The sequence below is a fragment of the Marmota marmota genome, unplaced genomic scaffold (assembly GCF_001458135.2).
Source record: "Marmota marmota marmota unplaced genomic scaffold, marMar, whole genome shotgun sequence".
Classification (NCBI taxonomy): Eukaryota; Metazoa; Chordata; class Mammalia; order Rodentia; family Sciuridae; genus Marmota; species Marmota marmota.
The window spans coordinates 7,360,053-7,377,193 of record NW_026000057.1 but is presented as its reverse complement, the minus strand read 5'-3'; the positions used below and the strand labels follow the sequence as shown (position 1 = coordinate 7,377,193).

The 17,141-nt window shown below is 35.0% G+C and overlaps 1 protein-coding gene across 1 annotated transcript in view; it reads left to right on the top strand.

The window, feature by feature from the left end:
• The window catches only part of Iqcm (IQ motif containing M), a 301,720-nt gene that overhangs the window by 140,621 nt on the left and 143,958 nt on the right, over positions 1–17,141 (top strand). The window contains exon 11 of the mRNA XM_048813853.1: positions 4,276–4,410. Within this exon, the coding sequence (XP_048669810.1) occupies positions 4,276–4,410 (135 nt within the window). The remainder of the gene's footprint in view (positions 1–4,275; positions 4,411–17,141) is intronic.

The window sequence follows — 17,141 nt, the reverse complement described above, 5'->3', positions numbered from 1 at the left end:
CACTAGTATAAAACTCAGTAAGAGATTCTTATCTTTTATGTATAGTAGCTTTATATTCTATCATCTAATATGTATATACTGATTTTATAATATTTATCAAAATACACACTAGGACTTGACAGTGGTACACTGACCTCTCTTTACCCCTCCACTTTAGTTTTCCTGCTGACCTCCAAATCGTATACCATTCCCATAAGGGTCCTGCTATTTTATGCCATTTTAGCTTGGTACCCAAACCTCTGTCACAAATTCATTTTTAACCTTATAGAACCTTGCTTATTTTTCTTCATTTTACCTTCTTTCTGTGGCTTCTCCTCCTTGATTTGTAAGTGGAGATTTCAATATTTTTTTCATCTTAAAATAACCTCTTAGTTTGGAAGGGATAAACAAAAAACTAATGTAGTGTCTGTTTTCTATCCTGGACCCTGATCAGACTTCTAGTGGAGAACTCTTTGAGTAAAAAGTCCTTAAAAAGTAAGAGGTGGTCCAAGTGGACAGATGGAGGAGGAACCGTGTTCTAGGCAGAGGAACTGCAAGTACAAAAACTTTCAGTTGCAGGCTTGCTGGTTTGGGAGGAAGTCAGGAGACTGCTTTTATGTGGAATTGAGTTTGTGAGTGTGAGCAGATCTATATGGGATTGGAGAAGTAGTGGGGAGCTCAGGTCATATCACACTTCATAGGCCCTTGTAGTTTACCCTAAGAGAGCTGGGAATCCGTTGGAAGATTTTGGACAAAGAACTATGGTGCAGCTTATGTTGAACACACCACTCTTGTACTTGTGTTGAGAATAGGCTCACAAGACACAAAGAATAAAGGAGCTCAGTTAAAACAGATGGTTCTCTGCCCAACACAGGATCTGAACAGTAAAATAGGGTTAGTTAGCTAGCTGAATAATTTAAAGAATTACCAACAGATGTATCCATTTACATGGAATGTTAAAGTAACTGTAGCATCCACAGAATTTACGAGTTCTTTTTGTCTTCCTGTTCCTAGAAAAATTTCTCTGACCTTTCTCTGTGTATTGACTGGTAATTGGGTGATGATATTTGACAAATCTCCCTGTACATTTTTAAGCATCTTTTAGTCCTTTGAAAGTTTCATTAACTTCCATGATTTAAGTTTTATATTAAACCATGGTTCTACTAGTCTGGCATATTAATTCTGCTAGTGTTTTGCTGAAGGTTTGCTTGTAGGGCATCCTTTGCAAGCTAGGGACACTGTGATCTCTTTATTTAGTCACAAAGCCATAATGTTAATATGTGCATCACTCTGATCTTATGAGAAACATCTAAAACTGATTAGTTCAAGGAAACATAACCTAAAGATACATATACTTTTTTAAAGGAGAAATATGTTTACATAAGCAAAAAATAAAAATGAAAAGTAACATTCTTTGTGTCTTACATGTAGTTTGGGTTTCTCCAGATTAAGATCCCCAAACTGAGGATTTCAAGTGCAAATATATCAGGAGTTGATCCCAGAAGATGCGTTAGTGGAATGGAGAAGTGAGACAGGAAAGGGACAGAATTCAAAACAGAATGCATTATTAAGGGAACTCAAGAAAACAGTAGAGCCAACTTGCTTCAAGTTTTTGTCCACAGTTTCTTCCCTGCTCCCTAGTCAGGAATTGAGGGCCAGTCCAGTGGGGGTCTTAACTCCCTGGTATGTCTTGCTTCCTGCACAGGTGGGCAGAATAAAGTCCTGGGCAATGAAATGCAGATGCTGGCACTTCCAAGTTAAGTCAAAATGCACAGGAAAGTAATAGAGAAGAAGATATTCATGTGGCATCAAAAGCAACTGCTTTACTTTATTTGCCAAGAGAGAGAGATACATAGATGTAAAAAGTATAAATTTGTTTATTTTGCTGCTGGGTTTTAAGATTTTTCCAAATCTACTACTCATATCTACTACTCATATTTCTCCAAATCTAGCTACTCATATCAGTGAATTACTTAATATTTCTAAATACTAACTATTTCTTGAATTTGTTGATATCTCATCACTATCTCCTTCAATGAATGAACCAGTGAATGAATGAATGACTATAAAATTGAAATCCATATGGTTGAGTGCCAGGATGATATAGTCCTGTTAGAAACTACTCTGATGCCTCTTCTCATTGGGAGACCTTACTTCAAAGCTAGATCTGCTTCAGGCAGTCCCTGTCTTACTGTCAATACGGACAACATTCTGCTTTATGGGGTTAATCAAACATATTTTAGAGTGGAGACTCAATATCACCTTTTAAAAATATTTTTTATTGGTACTTATAATTATACATAACTGTAGGATTCATTATGCCCTAGTCGTACATGCACATCACATAATTTGATCAGACTCATTCCCCAGTACCTTCCCTTTCCCTCCTCTCCTCCTTCCCTCATCCTCTTGCTGTACTGATCTCCCTTCTATTATTATTTAAATTAGTACATTATAATTATATGTAATTATATAATATATGGGATTCATTCATAGCATACTTTGGTTTATTTTTTTCCCCAGTATTTCCTTATGCCTTCCCCTCCCTCTTCCCTCTTAATCCCTTTTCTGTACTCTTATTATTCTCCGCTCTATTTGAATAAAATTTATTTTTTTAAAATCCCATCCCCACCCCTGTCTCTCTGTCTCTGCCCTCCACATATGAGAGAAAACATTTGACCATTGACTTTCTGAGTCTGGTTCATTTCGCTTAGCATGGTGTTCTCCAGTTTCATCCAGCAAACGCCATAATTTCATTCTTCTTTATGGTTGAATAGAATTCCGTTGTGTATATAGACGACCTTTTCTTTATTCAGCCATCTTTTGATGGGTACCTAGGCTGATTCCATAAATTGGCTATTGTCAAAATCATCAAAATCACATTTTTGAAAGGAAAAAAATGTTTATGGAGAACTTTACTTACAAAATGTATGCATCAGTTCTCTTGGTCATTATCTAACTCCTGTCTAATGTCAAGTACAGGAGATCGGTGATAGGTGGCCCAACTGAGTGGTTTTTGATGGTAGCCTGGAACTGGGGGTGCAGATGGGCAAAGTACCATAAAGTAGGAAGTAGGAACTTAGGAAGTCAGTGAGAAAAAGTAGACATTGCTCCCAATTAGGGGCTAAATCAGAAATAGAATAAGCAGTACAAACTGGAATCAGCAATTTATGCAGTTAGGATGTGAGTGGGGAGACAGAGAGAGATGAACAATTAAAGGACTTTTAATAAATAATGAATACTGAAATGGATCAACAGGTGTCAGGCTTCCAAGAAATTTTGACAATGCTGGCATGGATGTGAAAAAAAGGAACTCTAGTTCACTGTTTATGGGAATGTAAATTAGTACAGCAATTATGGAGAACAGTATGGAGCTTGCTCACAAAACTAAAATTAGATCTACAATGTGATCCAGCTATTCCACTTCGGTGTGTAAATCCAAAGGGAATAAAATCAGCATATAAAAGAGATACTTACACACCTATGTTCATAATGCCACTATTCATAAGAGCTAAGATGTAAAATCAGCCTAGATGCCCATCAACCCCTGAATGAGCAAAGAATATGCAATATATATATATATATGTGTGTGTGTGTGTGTGTGTGTGTATGTGTATACACATGCACACANCCTTCCCCCTCACACCATCATATATATATTTTGTATAACGATGAGGGTCTCCTTCCATCTTCCATGCAATTCCCCTTCTCCCTCCCATTCCCTCCCACCTCTCTTCCCTGTTTAGTGGTAATCTTCTTCTCATTCTCTTCCTCCCTACTCTGTTTTGAGTCACCTCCTTATATCAGAGAAGACATTCGGCATTTGTTTTTTAGGGATTGGCTAACTTCACTTAGCATAATCTGCTCTAATGCCATCCATTCCCCTGCAAATGCCATTATCTTGTTATTTTTTTAGTGCTGACTGATATTCCATTGTGTATAAATGCCACACTTTTTTTTTATCCATTCATCTGGTGGGTGTCCCCATCCTCCCTCACCACTCCATGTGTGTCCTTCCCAAAGCTGCGCGCTTGCGCTTGGTGTAAGAGGACGACCTTCCCTGATAGAGGAGGACCGTTCTTCGGTCAAGGGTATGTGGGTAGCTGCGCTCCCCTGCTAGAACCTCCAAACAAGCTCTCAAGGCCATCAGGCTTCTTGAATCCTGGAAGCATGTCAGCAGATAGGAAAATAAAGCTGGGGTCAAAGTCATTTCAAATCCAGATGAACCTTTGAGGTGGCTTGCACTTGGTATCATTTATAAAGAACTCATTTTCTTTTACCTTTTTGGACTTTCAGACTATGAAACAAAGTTTGCCAAGAGAGAAGATTGGCAGGGATTAGAAAGAAGTGATCTCCTTAAGTACTTTAGAGACTGTGGCCATTACCCAACCCAGAAGCAGATTGATGAGTATTGGGACTTGTTCAACAAAGGTAAGGAGCACCTGATGTCTTTTCTGCTCTTCCCTTCTTATCTTTTCACTTTCTTCTTTCCTTCTCCCTACTTTTCTCCCTTGTTTCTTCCTTAGTTGATTCATCCCTACCTTTCTTCTCTTACTTTCACTAAATTTGTTTTAAAAGTCATTTTCCTCAAATCTCTTTGTATCTGAGTTTAGTACATATGAAGGAAGGCAGGTTAAACAATGTTAATAAGTTTATTTTTAACTTTTATATCTCGTGAATATCTATTTTGATATGACAAATTCCACATAGCTGAATATACTTTAAATGATAAAATTTTAAATACTGATACTAATAATTGTTCTCCTGGATAGTTACATTTGGTTCTGTTAAATACAGTCAAGTTTAAATATATCAATATCATAAACTATTTCAATACAATAGAATTTTACCATTAGAAAATGATTTCTTTTCTGAACAGTAAATAAATGAGAGGATAATATTGTCTGACTATATTTAACAATGTATATGGAGTAGCATTTCACTCTTTTCTGGATCCTTAGTAGATTGGTGGGAATTGTCACTGGGGTATAGGAAATACCAATGAATTTTCCTTAAGATTCTTTTCAGTTTTTCTTTCATTTATTTCTCAGATTTGTTGAAATGTAATTGACAAGTAAAAATATTCAAGTTGCTTGATATAATCATTTACCACAATTACCACAATCAAGTTAATCAAGCCACCTAGCATCATCTATAGTTGCTCTTTGTGTGTGTGTGTGTGTGTGTGTAAGTGTGTGTGTAGGTGAGGGGGTGAGGCCACTTAAGATCTTCTCTGAGCAGATTTTAAGTAAACAATACAATGTTATCAACTATTTTTCTTCCTCCTTTCTCTTATTTGTATTATAGATCACGGTGCTGTATATTAGATGTCATTAGTATCCACTCCATAAAAGAAAGTTTGTATGTTTTAGCCAACATCACCTCATTTCACCCAAAACTCTTCCCTTAGCAACCACCATTCTACTTTCTGCTTTCATGAGTTCAACTGTTTTTTAGAGTCCACCAATAAAGGAGTTCATACATTTTTTGCCTTTCTCTGTCTGGCTTATTTTACTTAGCACAGTGTCTAGTTGGTACATTGTCACAAGGACATGATTTCCTTCTTTTACAAGACTGAATCATATTCCATGTGTACATGTAGATTTTCTTCATCCATTTGTTCCTTAGTAGACATTTACTTTGGTTGCATTCCTTGATTATTGTAAGTAATGTTGCAGTGAACATATGTGTACAGATATCTCTTAGACATACTAATTTTATTTTCTTCAGATATTTACCCAGGAATGGGTTTTTGGGTCTTGTGGTTTTTAATTAAGAATTTCCATATTGTTGTCCATAATGGCTGTACCAATGCACAATCCTATCAACAGTGTTTTTGTGTTCCCTTGTCTCCTAATCTTCACCAACATTTCTTTCTTGTCTTTTTGATAATAGTCATCATAAGGTATGTGAGTTGCTATCTTATTGTGGTTTTGATTTGTATTTTGCTGATGGCCATTTGGGGAAAAAAAGTCTATTCAGGTTCTTTACCCATTTTTAGTTGAATTCTTTGTGGTTCCCTTGCTATTAAGTTATGTGAGTTTGTATATTTTGGATGATATTAATGCTTTATCACACATAATGGCATGCAAATATTTTCTCCTATTCTGTAAGTTGCTTTTTCATTTTGTTGGTTATTTCTTTTGCTCTGAGAAGGTTTTTAGTTTGATGTAGTTCCACATTTTTGTTCATTTGGTGGATTTTGTTTCTTTGATTTGTTTGCTTTTGGGATCATATCTCAAAAATCTTAGCTAAGAACAGTGTGAAGGAGTTTCCACCCTGTGCTTTCTTCAAGGAATTTTATGGTTTTCAATCTTAGATTTGAGTATAATTCCTTTTGAGTTAATTTTATGTGTATGAGATAAGGGTCCAATATCCTATCGCACAAGGATATCTGTTTTTCTCTAAGCCATTTATCGAAGATGCTCTCCTTTCTCCATCGTAGAGCACCATTGTCAAAAGTTGTCTATGTGTGGGCTTATTTCTGGGCTCTCTATTTTGTTCTATTGGCCTCTTCATTTTCCTGCCTGTGCCATAGTGTTGTTTTTTTTTTTTTTGGTAATATCATTTGAAATCAGGAAGTATGATGCCTCCAATTATTCTTTTTCAAAATTGATTTGGCTATTTGGGATTTTTTTTTTGGTTTGTTTTTATACAATTTTTAGGTTTGCTTTTTCTAAAATGCTTTTGGAATCTTGGTAGGGATTGCATCAAATCTATAGGTCATTTTGGGCAGCACAGTTACTGTAATGCTCTTCCAATCCATGAAGATAGGCTACCTTTCCATTTATTTGTAACTTTCGTTTCTTTCATCAGTGTCTTTTAGTTTTTAATATGGAGATCTCTCATCTTCTTCTTTAAATTTATTCCTAAGGATTTTATTTATTTTGATGCCATTGTCAAAGAATTTTAAAGTTTTCTTTTCAAATGATTTGTTAGTGTAGGAAAATGCAAATTACTTTTGTATATTAGTTTTTTTTCTTTACTAATGCTGTGGCTTTCTGATGTGTTTAGAGATAATATGTCCACAATTTAATCAAGAATCAAAGGTAAACAAACTAAAACATTTCAGGACCGATTTTTGATATAGGGAAAGACTCACTCCTGAAAGTGTGAGTAAATATTGAAGCTTCATTGTATTTTGGAGCTCCTCCCCTTCATTCTTAGTGCAGATTTACCCAGTTCTTCATCTACAACATTGTTTTGCTGTTGTCCTAGTACAATGAACATTTTTCAAGACTTTGATAAATATTCATTCACTTTTTGACAGAGACATCCAAATCACTTTGCATTTCTGTGGTTATGACTAGGTTGTTTCAAATTATTTTTCCTAATGACCAAAATAGTGAATATAAAAAAATGTGGGAAATACTGTAATATATAAAATTTCTAAGAAATCAAATTTGGTAACAGCGGATTTCTATCTTTCCATTTTTTTCCTGTGCACATTACGTTAATTTTTATGAAAATTGATATTTTTACATATTGCTGGAGTATCTGATTTTTTGCTTTTTAATAAGTTTCCAATCCATAAATATATTTTATCACATTATTTATGACTAGTAATCTGTCATGATTATATCTGTCCTATCATACATTTGCTGTTTTACATTTATGTTGTTTTATTTTCCTTATAATAATAAAATTTTTAAAATTAAGCAAAGCAAAATATTGTTTCAGAACTTTACAAATTAGTGTTAGCAATTTAATTATAAGGCTTTTTTCAAGTTAGTAGTTTCATAGGGATATTGTCCTCTTCCAATTACTTTGGGCTACATGATAATGGGTTAGATTTAGAGCATAGCTCTAGAATTAACTTGTTTAGGTTTTTTTCCTCACTTTACCTCTTAACAGCTATGTGTCTGGACAAGCTGTTTATTGCACCTATGCTTGTTTTTCTCAATTATAAAAAAATGATAATACCTACATCATTGGACTATTGTGAGGCTTAAATGAAATTATTCATGTAAAATATGTGAGCCATGATAAGTGCTCAGTAAATGTTTGCTAATATTATTCATTAATAATTCCTGTACATCCATATTCTTATAATTGTTTTCAATTATTTTTATTTTGAAACTGTCTAAATATTGAATCCATTGGATGCTGACTCATTTTTATAGAGATTTTTGTATTAAATGTCATCCATTGGCTTCTACATGTATGTTTGGTTTTGATTATCATAATGAACTTCTTGCTAAAGCAGGTGGTATTCTCATTTATGCTCATTTTGAAGATAAGAGAACTGAGACTTAGAGGCTTTCTAAACTCATTGTTAAACTGAAACTTTAACCCTTCAATCACAGGTCAATACTCTTTTCATTTTATCATGTAGAGACATTTTTAAAGATCATTATTATGAAAACATAATTGGATGATTAAGACATCTCAGCAGCAGAGAGTGACTTTTATTTATTTTTCTCCTATTTGCTTAATGCTTTGCAGTATAGTAGGTTTTCTGCAAATGAATGAGTCTATTAAGATTCATATTAAAGTTAGAATTTTCAAAATTGTTTTTATACAAATACCTAAGACTAGGATGCTTTCTCTTTGAGAAAGGGTCCATTGCAACATTGTAATTATATGTCCCATTCTATTGTTCTGTTCAGTAAAACTAGTTCTTTTGGTGCAGAGGAAGCTTTTTCTTCTTTCACTTAAAATGGAGGCACTATTCTAAAGTAGTGGAAAGAAAATAATATTTATGGAAAAAGGAACAAAACTGTTGGATTTCTGTTTGCTACTAATATATATTCCATTTTAAAAGAATCTGATTTTATGCATTTTAGATTGTCAGTCATCTTCATTCATACTGACTTCTTTGATTGGAGATAATAGCTCCAGATGTGCAACCTACACATTTTCTCATCCAGTAGAATATTTCACCTAATGCAGATGTAGTTAATTCAATTGATTAACTTCTTCAGTGTACAGCACCAAGTAGGTCACATTCCTAAAACTGTATGTCTTCAGGTATTTTTAGCTTTTTTTTTTCATTCTTTCTTTTTTCTTTCTTTATTCTTATCACTATGGTAACAAAAGAATTTGTGACTGAGGACATGAATTTCATCTGAAAATCTTCCTTTGGGAGAATGAAGCATCTTCAAGCTGTGTGTAGTCTGATCTTAAGAGCTGCAGACCACACAAACATGAGAACTTTTTCCTGATATTCACTTAAATCCAAAATAAATGAAACCATTGACAATAGAAAATAGCACTACTGAAAGTAAGGGGAAAAATGCATTGTGCTTGTAGATCATCATCGAATCACACATTTGCCTATTCTGCAGAAATTTGAACTATCAAGATTCTCCCAACATGTAAATTAAACTTTTAGTTCACTTTCTACAATTAGAATGATCAGAAACTGAATGGGATGCTAAGTCCATTTTTCGTGTGGAGCTCCAGTCAAAAATCAAAAAGAAAAATTTTAAATCCAAAATGTAGAAGGCATTCCTATGTTACTTAACCTGAAATACCCTTTGTGTCTGAAGAAATGATTGCCTGAGATGTGATGTGAATTATTGTAGAGTCCGTGACTAGTGGTTGGTAAATCAAAACCTCACCCTGGACCTCCCTCTTCAGAGCACAGCCTTGTCCACCACAAGCTGGAAATGCTCTCTTTTCTGCTCCTTTATCAGCATAGATATGGTTTTATGTTTTTAATTTGGAAACACATAAATATTTTTCTTTTACATTTTTTACATGAACAGGCACTCTAACAATAAAGTCTTAATTGTGTAGAGAAGGGATTCAAAAGGCTTTTTTTAAAAAAAGGTAATAGAAGATTCTTTGGTAAAGAAAAAGAGAAACTGGCAAATTTTAATTTCAAAAGAATGTGGAAGTATCAGACAACATGCTATAAAACCTTTATTTTATTATTATTTTTTCTTTTTTTTTAAAATTTGTTCTCATTAGTTGTACATGACAGTAGAATGCATTTTGACACATCGTACACAAATGGAGCATAACTTCTCATTCCTCTGGCTGTACATGGTGCCGAGTTATACCAGTAGTATTATAATATGTGTATATAGGGTAATAATGTCTGTTTCATTCTTCTGTCTTTCCCATTCCCATGCCCTCTTCTCTCCCCTCACTCCCCTCTGCACAATCCAGAGTTCCTTTGTCCTTCCCTACCTATCCCTACCCCCACTATGAATCAGCATCTGCTTATCAGAGAAAACATTCAGCCTTTGTTTTTTTTGGATTGGCTTATTTCATTCAGCATTATATTCTCTAGTTCCATCCATTTACCTGCAAATGCCATAATTTTATTCTTCTTTAAGGCTGAGTAATATTCCAATACATATATGTACCAAATTTTCTTTATCCATTCATCTGTTGAAGGACATCTAGTTGGTTCCATAGTTTAGCTATTGTGAATTGAGCTGCTCTAAACATTGATGTGGATGAGTCACTATAGTAGGCTGATTTTAAGTCCTTTGGGTATAAACCGAGGAGTGGGATAGCTGGGTCAAATGGTGGTTCCATTCCAAGTTTTTTGAGGAATCTCCATGCTGCTTTCCATAGTGACTGCACCAATTTGTAGTTCCACTAGCAAGTTATGAGTGTACCTTTTCCCTCACATCCTTGCCAACACTTATTGCTTGTATTCTGACTGGAGTGATATAACATCTTAGAGTAGCTTGATTTGCAATTCTGTAATTTCTAGAGATGATGAACATTTTAACACTTAAGAGTGAAATTTAACACATTCTTATTATAAAACATTTTGAAAATACACATTAAAACAGAAGATAAAACAAATAATACTGGCAATTTTATGTTCCAAATGGTTTGAGACTACTGACCATGGTTCAACTAGAATAGACAAACAAGTCTTTAAAAAAATCCCCCAGTGCCACCATTAACATTTGGAAAATGTTCTTGGCAATTTATCTTCTTTATTAATATAATCAAAATATAATCCCATTGTATAAAGGTTGTAAGCACAAATCTCAGTCAAGGACTTGCTGTTTTTTATAGGGACTTGCTTTTTATTCTTTTCATGTCCAAATTCCAGAAATTTCATTTCAGATATGCTTAGGTGGTAATGAGGGTGGAAGGACGTCAATCCCAACTGTAAAACCCAATCTTGGCCACCAATCTACTTTCTGTCTTTATAGATTTGTGTATCTGGGAATCTCTTGTAAATAGAATTATGGAATTGCAGTTTAGGACTGGTTTCTGTCACTTAACAATGTTTTTGAGGTTCATCCGTGTTGTAGTAGGTTATTGATACTTTATTATCAAATAATATTCCAGTGTATGGATAAACCACATTTATTTATCCAGCCATCAGCTAATGGATTTGGGGGTTCTTCCTACCTTTTTGTTATTATGACCAATAGTGCTATGAACATCCATTGGTGGTTTTAATTCACATTTTCCTAAGAATGAAAGATATTGCACATTTTTCATATGCTCAGAAGGTACTTGAATATCTTCTATAGAAGGGCCTATATACAAAATGCAGTGTATTGTCTCAATTGAGAGCTTTATTTCTCATTTTGTTTATTATTCTGAATAAAAATTATCAAATAATGTAAGTTCATGTTATGTGAGTATATATGATATTTTTACCAAGCGCTGTTATTTCTTCTTATTTTATCAAGAGTATATCTGAAGAGCAATTTTTAAATTTTCATAAAGTCAAATTCATTAATATGTTTTCCTCTGGAGTAGGCATTCGGTGTAATATCTAAGAAATTTTTACCTACCACAGGATAAAAAAAGGTTTTCTTCTATAATTTTTGTAGAAACTTTATTGTTTGTCTCTCACTTTTTGGCCTAAGGTATATTTTTCTTTTAACCTATTTGTATATTAAATATAAAGTGTTTTTCTCATCATAAGCATAATCTTTTATCTTGCTGCTTTTGTACAACTTGACAAGCTTTTCCATTGGATCGGAGGCTTTAGTTCATTCATACTTGGTAGAATAATTGATGTGGTTGTATTTATGTCATTTTTACAGCTTGCTTTTTACATCATTCCTCTCTTCTCTGTCCCTGTGTGCCTATGTGACTTTCTTCTTTAGCATTGTACACAAGTATTTTAGTGGACCATTATAATTACACTAGGAATTTTTAAAACTTTTATTTAAAATTTTTATTTTTAATGGTTCTTCAAGAGATTGCAACATACACCCTAATTTAATCACAATATTGTCCAGATTGATATTAAAAGAATTCCAGTTAAACAAAAAAACTGCTTCAGGGCAGCTCCATGACATCCCTCCTCCTTCTGCTATCACTGCTATCACTCTATATTCCATATATAAAATTTATAAACCTAGCAATAGTTTTATAACTATGCCCTTATGTAATCGTATATCGTTAAAGCAGTCAAGAGAGAACTGTGAAAGTGTGTCCTATACGGTTTATATATATATGAATACATTTACTATTTCCTTTGCTTCTCACTATTTCTTGAGATATGAGTTACCATCTGGTGTCTTTTCCTCTCAGTGGGTCTTCTAACGGCGAATCTTTAATCTCTTGTAAGTCTGGAAATGTCTTCATCACCTTCGTATTGGGAGAGTCGTTTTGCTGGATATAGAATTCTTGGTCGCCAGTTTTGGTTTTCAGTCAGTTCTCTGAATATGTCCCTCAGCTGCCTGCTGACCCCCATGGGTTCTGATGGGAAATCTGTCATCCTTGCTTTTTGTTCCCTGTGTATGAAGAGGTATTTCTTCCGTTTATCACACTAGGGGTTCATTGAACTTCTTGGATCTGTAGATTACTATTTTTCATTAAATTTGACTTTTTTTAGCTAAATATTTTTTTCTGCACCTTTCTCTCTCTCTCTCCCTGTTCTATCCTTCTATAATTCTTAGCAATCTTTATATTAGTAAATTTAAAGTTGTCTCAGAGGTTTCTGAGACTGTTTATTTACTTTAAAATTTTTATTTATGTTGTTCTTTAAATTAGGTAATATTTATTGATCTATCTTTAAATTCACTATTTTTTTTTCTTTTGCCTGTTGAGTCTGTGGCTGAGCCCTTTTGTGAATTTTTAATTTTTTAATGCTAGGATTTTGTTTACTCCTTTTGAGGTCTTTGTCTGCTGAATCCATCACTTGAGTCTTCTCAGAGTTAGTTTTTGACTTTTCCCCCCAGACTATGGGGCGGGCTTTCCTATTTCTTTGCATGTCTCATTTTTATTTATTATTATTGAATACTAGACTTTTAAAAACCATTTTGCAATTTATTTATTTTTATTTTTTATTTGTTCTTTTTCATTATACTTGACGATAGAATGTATTTTGACATCAGACACACATGGAGTATAACTTGCTGTTCTTGTGGTTGTACATGATATGGAGTTTCACTGGCCGTATATTCATATATGAACAGAGGAAAGTGATGTCTGATTCATTCTACTGTCTTTCCTTTCCTATTCCCATTCCCTCTCCTTTTCCGCTACTCCACCCTGTCCCATCTGGTGAACTTCTCTCCCTCCCCCAACCTATTGTGAGTCAGTATCCATATATCAGAGGACATTCTGCTTTGGTTTTGGGGGACTGGCTTATTTCACTTATTACGATAGTCTTCCGTTCCATTCATTTACTGGCAAATGCCATAATTTCATTCTTCTTTATGGCTGATGCTGGACATTTTAGATAGTGTATTACTGCAACTATGACTTTTCCCCTTGGACCAAAAGTTTCTTGATGTATTTAATAACTCACCTGGACTTGATATATGGAATCTGATCTGTTTTCCCCAGGGTATTTGGTTGTTCATTTCTCTGCTGTCATTACTTTAGTTCTTAACTCTTTAGAGTGGCTCCTTTAAGGGTTTCTGCATGTCTCCCGGTCAGCCAATGACTGGGCAGAGGATTCACTCAAACACCCTGAGCTCCTGAGGTTTCCACCCATGGCCTGTGGATCTGTGTGTGGGTTGGAGAGCATGTTCAATGTTCAGCCAGTTTCTATGCCTGCTTCATGTTTTATTTTCTGTTGGCACTCTTGAATCTTTCCCTCAGATTCCTGTGGTTTCTTACTTATCCTGGGATCCTTTTCTATGGCCTTTTTATTTCCAGAATTTGCCTTTTAAACTCATGACAAGTGTCTGTTTGGTCCCAACTCTGTTTGGTCTGCACCTGAGGCTAGCAGAACTACAGCTTTCCTCCATTTATTTCTGACCAAGTCTGTTATGAATATTGTCAGTGTCATGGCTGTGAATTTTACCCACCTCTTCAAATCCATTTAGCATCATGTGATGGCTGGTTATAACAGAATGATAATCCGGATCTTAGGCATAATGATATTGTTTCAGGTCTTTACAATTCTTGTCATGGACCAGTTAATAGAACCTAGGACCTTGGAGATCTGTATTTATTCACTAAAGAAGAATAGAATGCTCCATAGTATGGTGGAGGTACATGAGTTGAGTTCTTAGCACAGAATCATAATGATCAGAAAGGCAACAAAGATGATTTAGACCTGGTTTGTACTGGGAAGGTATAGTACCCAAAGTCTGGCAATGAGAATATTCCTTCTACTGTCACTTCTACTTCACCAATAAAGTGAGTCACCAGAACTTTTCTGCCATGGGCTTCTTTAGCAGGATTTGAGGCGTTTGTATTATTTAGCACTGGATCCCTGAGAGAACTGTTGGATGTTCATCCCACCTATTTGATGGTTCTACTGTCAAGGGCCTTGGATCTGTAAACTATGTATTACAAAGATATTACGGTCTTGGCAGTGGGTCTACAACCCTTGTGCAGCAGGATGCCACTTTGTTGGTATTTACTAGGTATTCTCTATTGCTTTCAACCACGAGAGATACAAGCACATTCTCTGTGTGATAATGTTAGGGATAAGTCATAAAATAAGAAAATGCCTAAGAGCCTTCATTGGTTGAGGCAACCCAGAACCTTTCTTTGATGAAGTTTTTGTTTACAGATATATCCCACAAGCATCTCTTGAGCCCTCACATGTTATGAAATGACATATGGTTCCAAGGTCTCAGAGTTCCCATGATAACCAGAGGGGCGTTCGCGCGCATGCGCGTGCACACACAGACACACACACATACACACACACACACACAGAGCTAGATGTTCCAAGTGCTCATCCATTCACACACACATGGAGTGCTGAAATGATACAGATACTAATTATGTCTTCAGCCTGGACATCATGGAAGGTTACAGAAAGTGGTTAATCATTGCAGGGGAGTTAACTAGGTAAGAAAACAAAAACACAGTTTTAACACGTAAGAAATTGTATGCAAGGCAGGTTAGAATATCCAGGCCAACTGACATCACTGAGCATGAGAAAGCCTTTGGCTACTAGTGGGTGAGTGGGGAAGACCTGTGTTACTATGACCCTGCTGGCCTACACATGCCTGGTCAATCTGTGAGATTCTGCTCATTCTGGTTCCTAAAGGATTCACATTATTTTGTGCCCATTAAATCACCTATTATCTGCCTTTTGGACTTCCAAAGGTACAATGCAAATTAGATTTTGAATATAAATCACTTATGTTTCAGTAGGAGCTATTGAAGCACTTTTCCCTAGAACTAAATGAATATCGTTGAGTAAAATAGAGACCAAACACTGCAGGCAGAGAGCACTCTGAAAGGTCTTTGTATCATCACCTTGCTTTAGCTACTTGTCCAACCAGCTGCTCCTACAGTTCTGCAAGCTGTCTCCCCTAGCACTTTTTAAAATATGGTTCTTGACATATTGTCTCATTTTACATTATTTGACTCTGTTAATGCCTTCTTTCACCCTACTGATGGCTACGCAAAGCCCCTTAAAGCCTCCGGAATGATCATGGCGAGTGGGAGACTTTCCCCTTTCCCCCACTTTCCTGTCCTAACCTACAGTCATGTGAGTTGTTGCTCCAATTAGTAAGTTATCCTAATTAGCTATTATGCATTTTTAAAAACCTCTGAGAATTTTAATATTTGGGTTGAAATATTTGTACCATTGTTATGTAAGCTGCACAGAGAATCTGATTAAATTTTGTAATATTACTTAACACCAGCTATTCTTCCAAAGTCTGTCTGTTTTCTTTAAGTAGAAAATAACCATCTTTAGGAAACAGCAGGGACAGCAGGGGTTGGAGACTGGTGTAACTTCAATAAAGGTATAATTACTTTCATAAGTCTGTTAGAGAGCAAGAATTTGGGCTCCTTTTGTTTATTAAGATTACACATCCAGTACTCCTAACATGGAGAGATCTACCGGCAAGGCTTTGTTTTATGAGATTAAATTACTATAATATCAGGGATACAAACTCCTTGAGGAGAACAACTTTGCCATGCAAGTCTCTGATAAATGAAAGACACATTAATACAAAATATTTTATCACAAGTTCTTAGGAAATGCAAAATTTTAATATGGTATAATCATTCCAACATTTTAAACATTGCATTTAAAGCTTTTTTATTCTCTTGACATTTGTCTTGATCCAGAGTCCTGTTAATTCCCATAGTAAAGTGAAAACTTCCAAAGGACTTACAGTAGTTTTCAGCCCTTTATGGTCAGCATAAATTTTGCAATTCTCAGTCCACTTCTTAAGTCACCTTTAGTAATGAAAATTTTCAAGCTTTTCTGATTCAAGCTTTTAAAAGAATTTATGCTTTGCTCAATAACACACCACGAGGCTGCTATGTTGTGAAGCCCATCATGCACTATATAAATTACTAGTGGTATTGAAATGAAAGCTTATGATTTAGATTTGTTAAACCAAACCCTTTGATGGAAACTGCCTTTTTGGCAGCATTTAAGCCAATTGTTAGTATGAAAGGCTCATTTCCTTAAAGTTTACCTCTAGAGCTGTGATAAACCACTTAAAATTTCATTTTGGTAGTTTGATTTTCAAAATTTAAAACTCTGATTGTTTTCATATTGAAATCAACATGAGATTACTGGTGGGTAACTACATCTTTTGTAAGTCATGCTGGATGCAGCATGGAGATGTTTATGAAAGTAAACTTGGGGCATAGTGTTTCAGGCATTTAGAATAAATATCTCATGTTTCTATCATAAAAGATGTTGGGTTTTTATTCTTTAGAAATATTCCTGCCAGTGATTCCTTATCCACCAGTGCTTATTTATTTTTAGCACAATGAGGGATCAAACATTCTTTTACTTTATGTTATTCAGTTGTCTGGATATGGAGGTTTCAATTACATCTTTTTGTGCA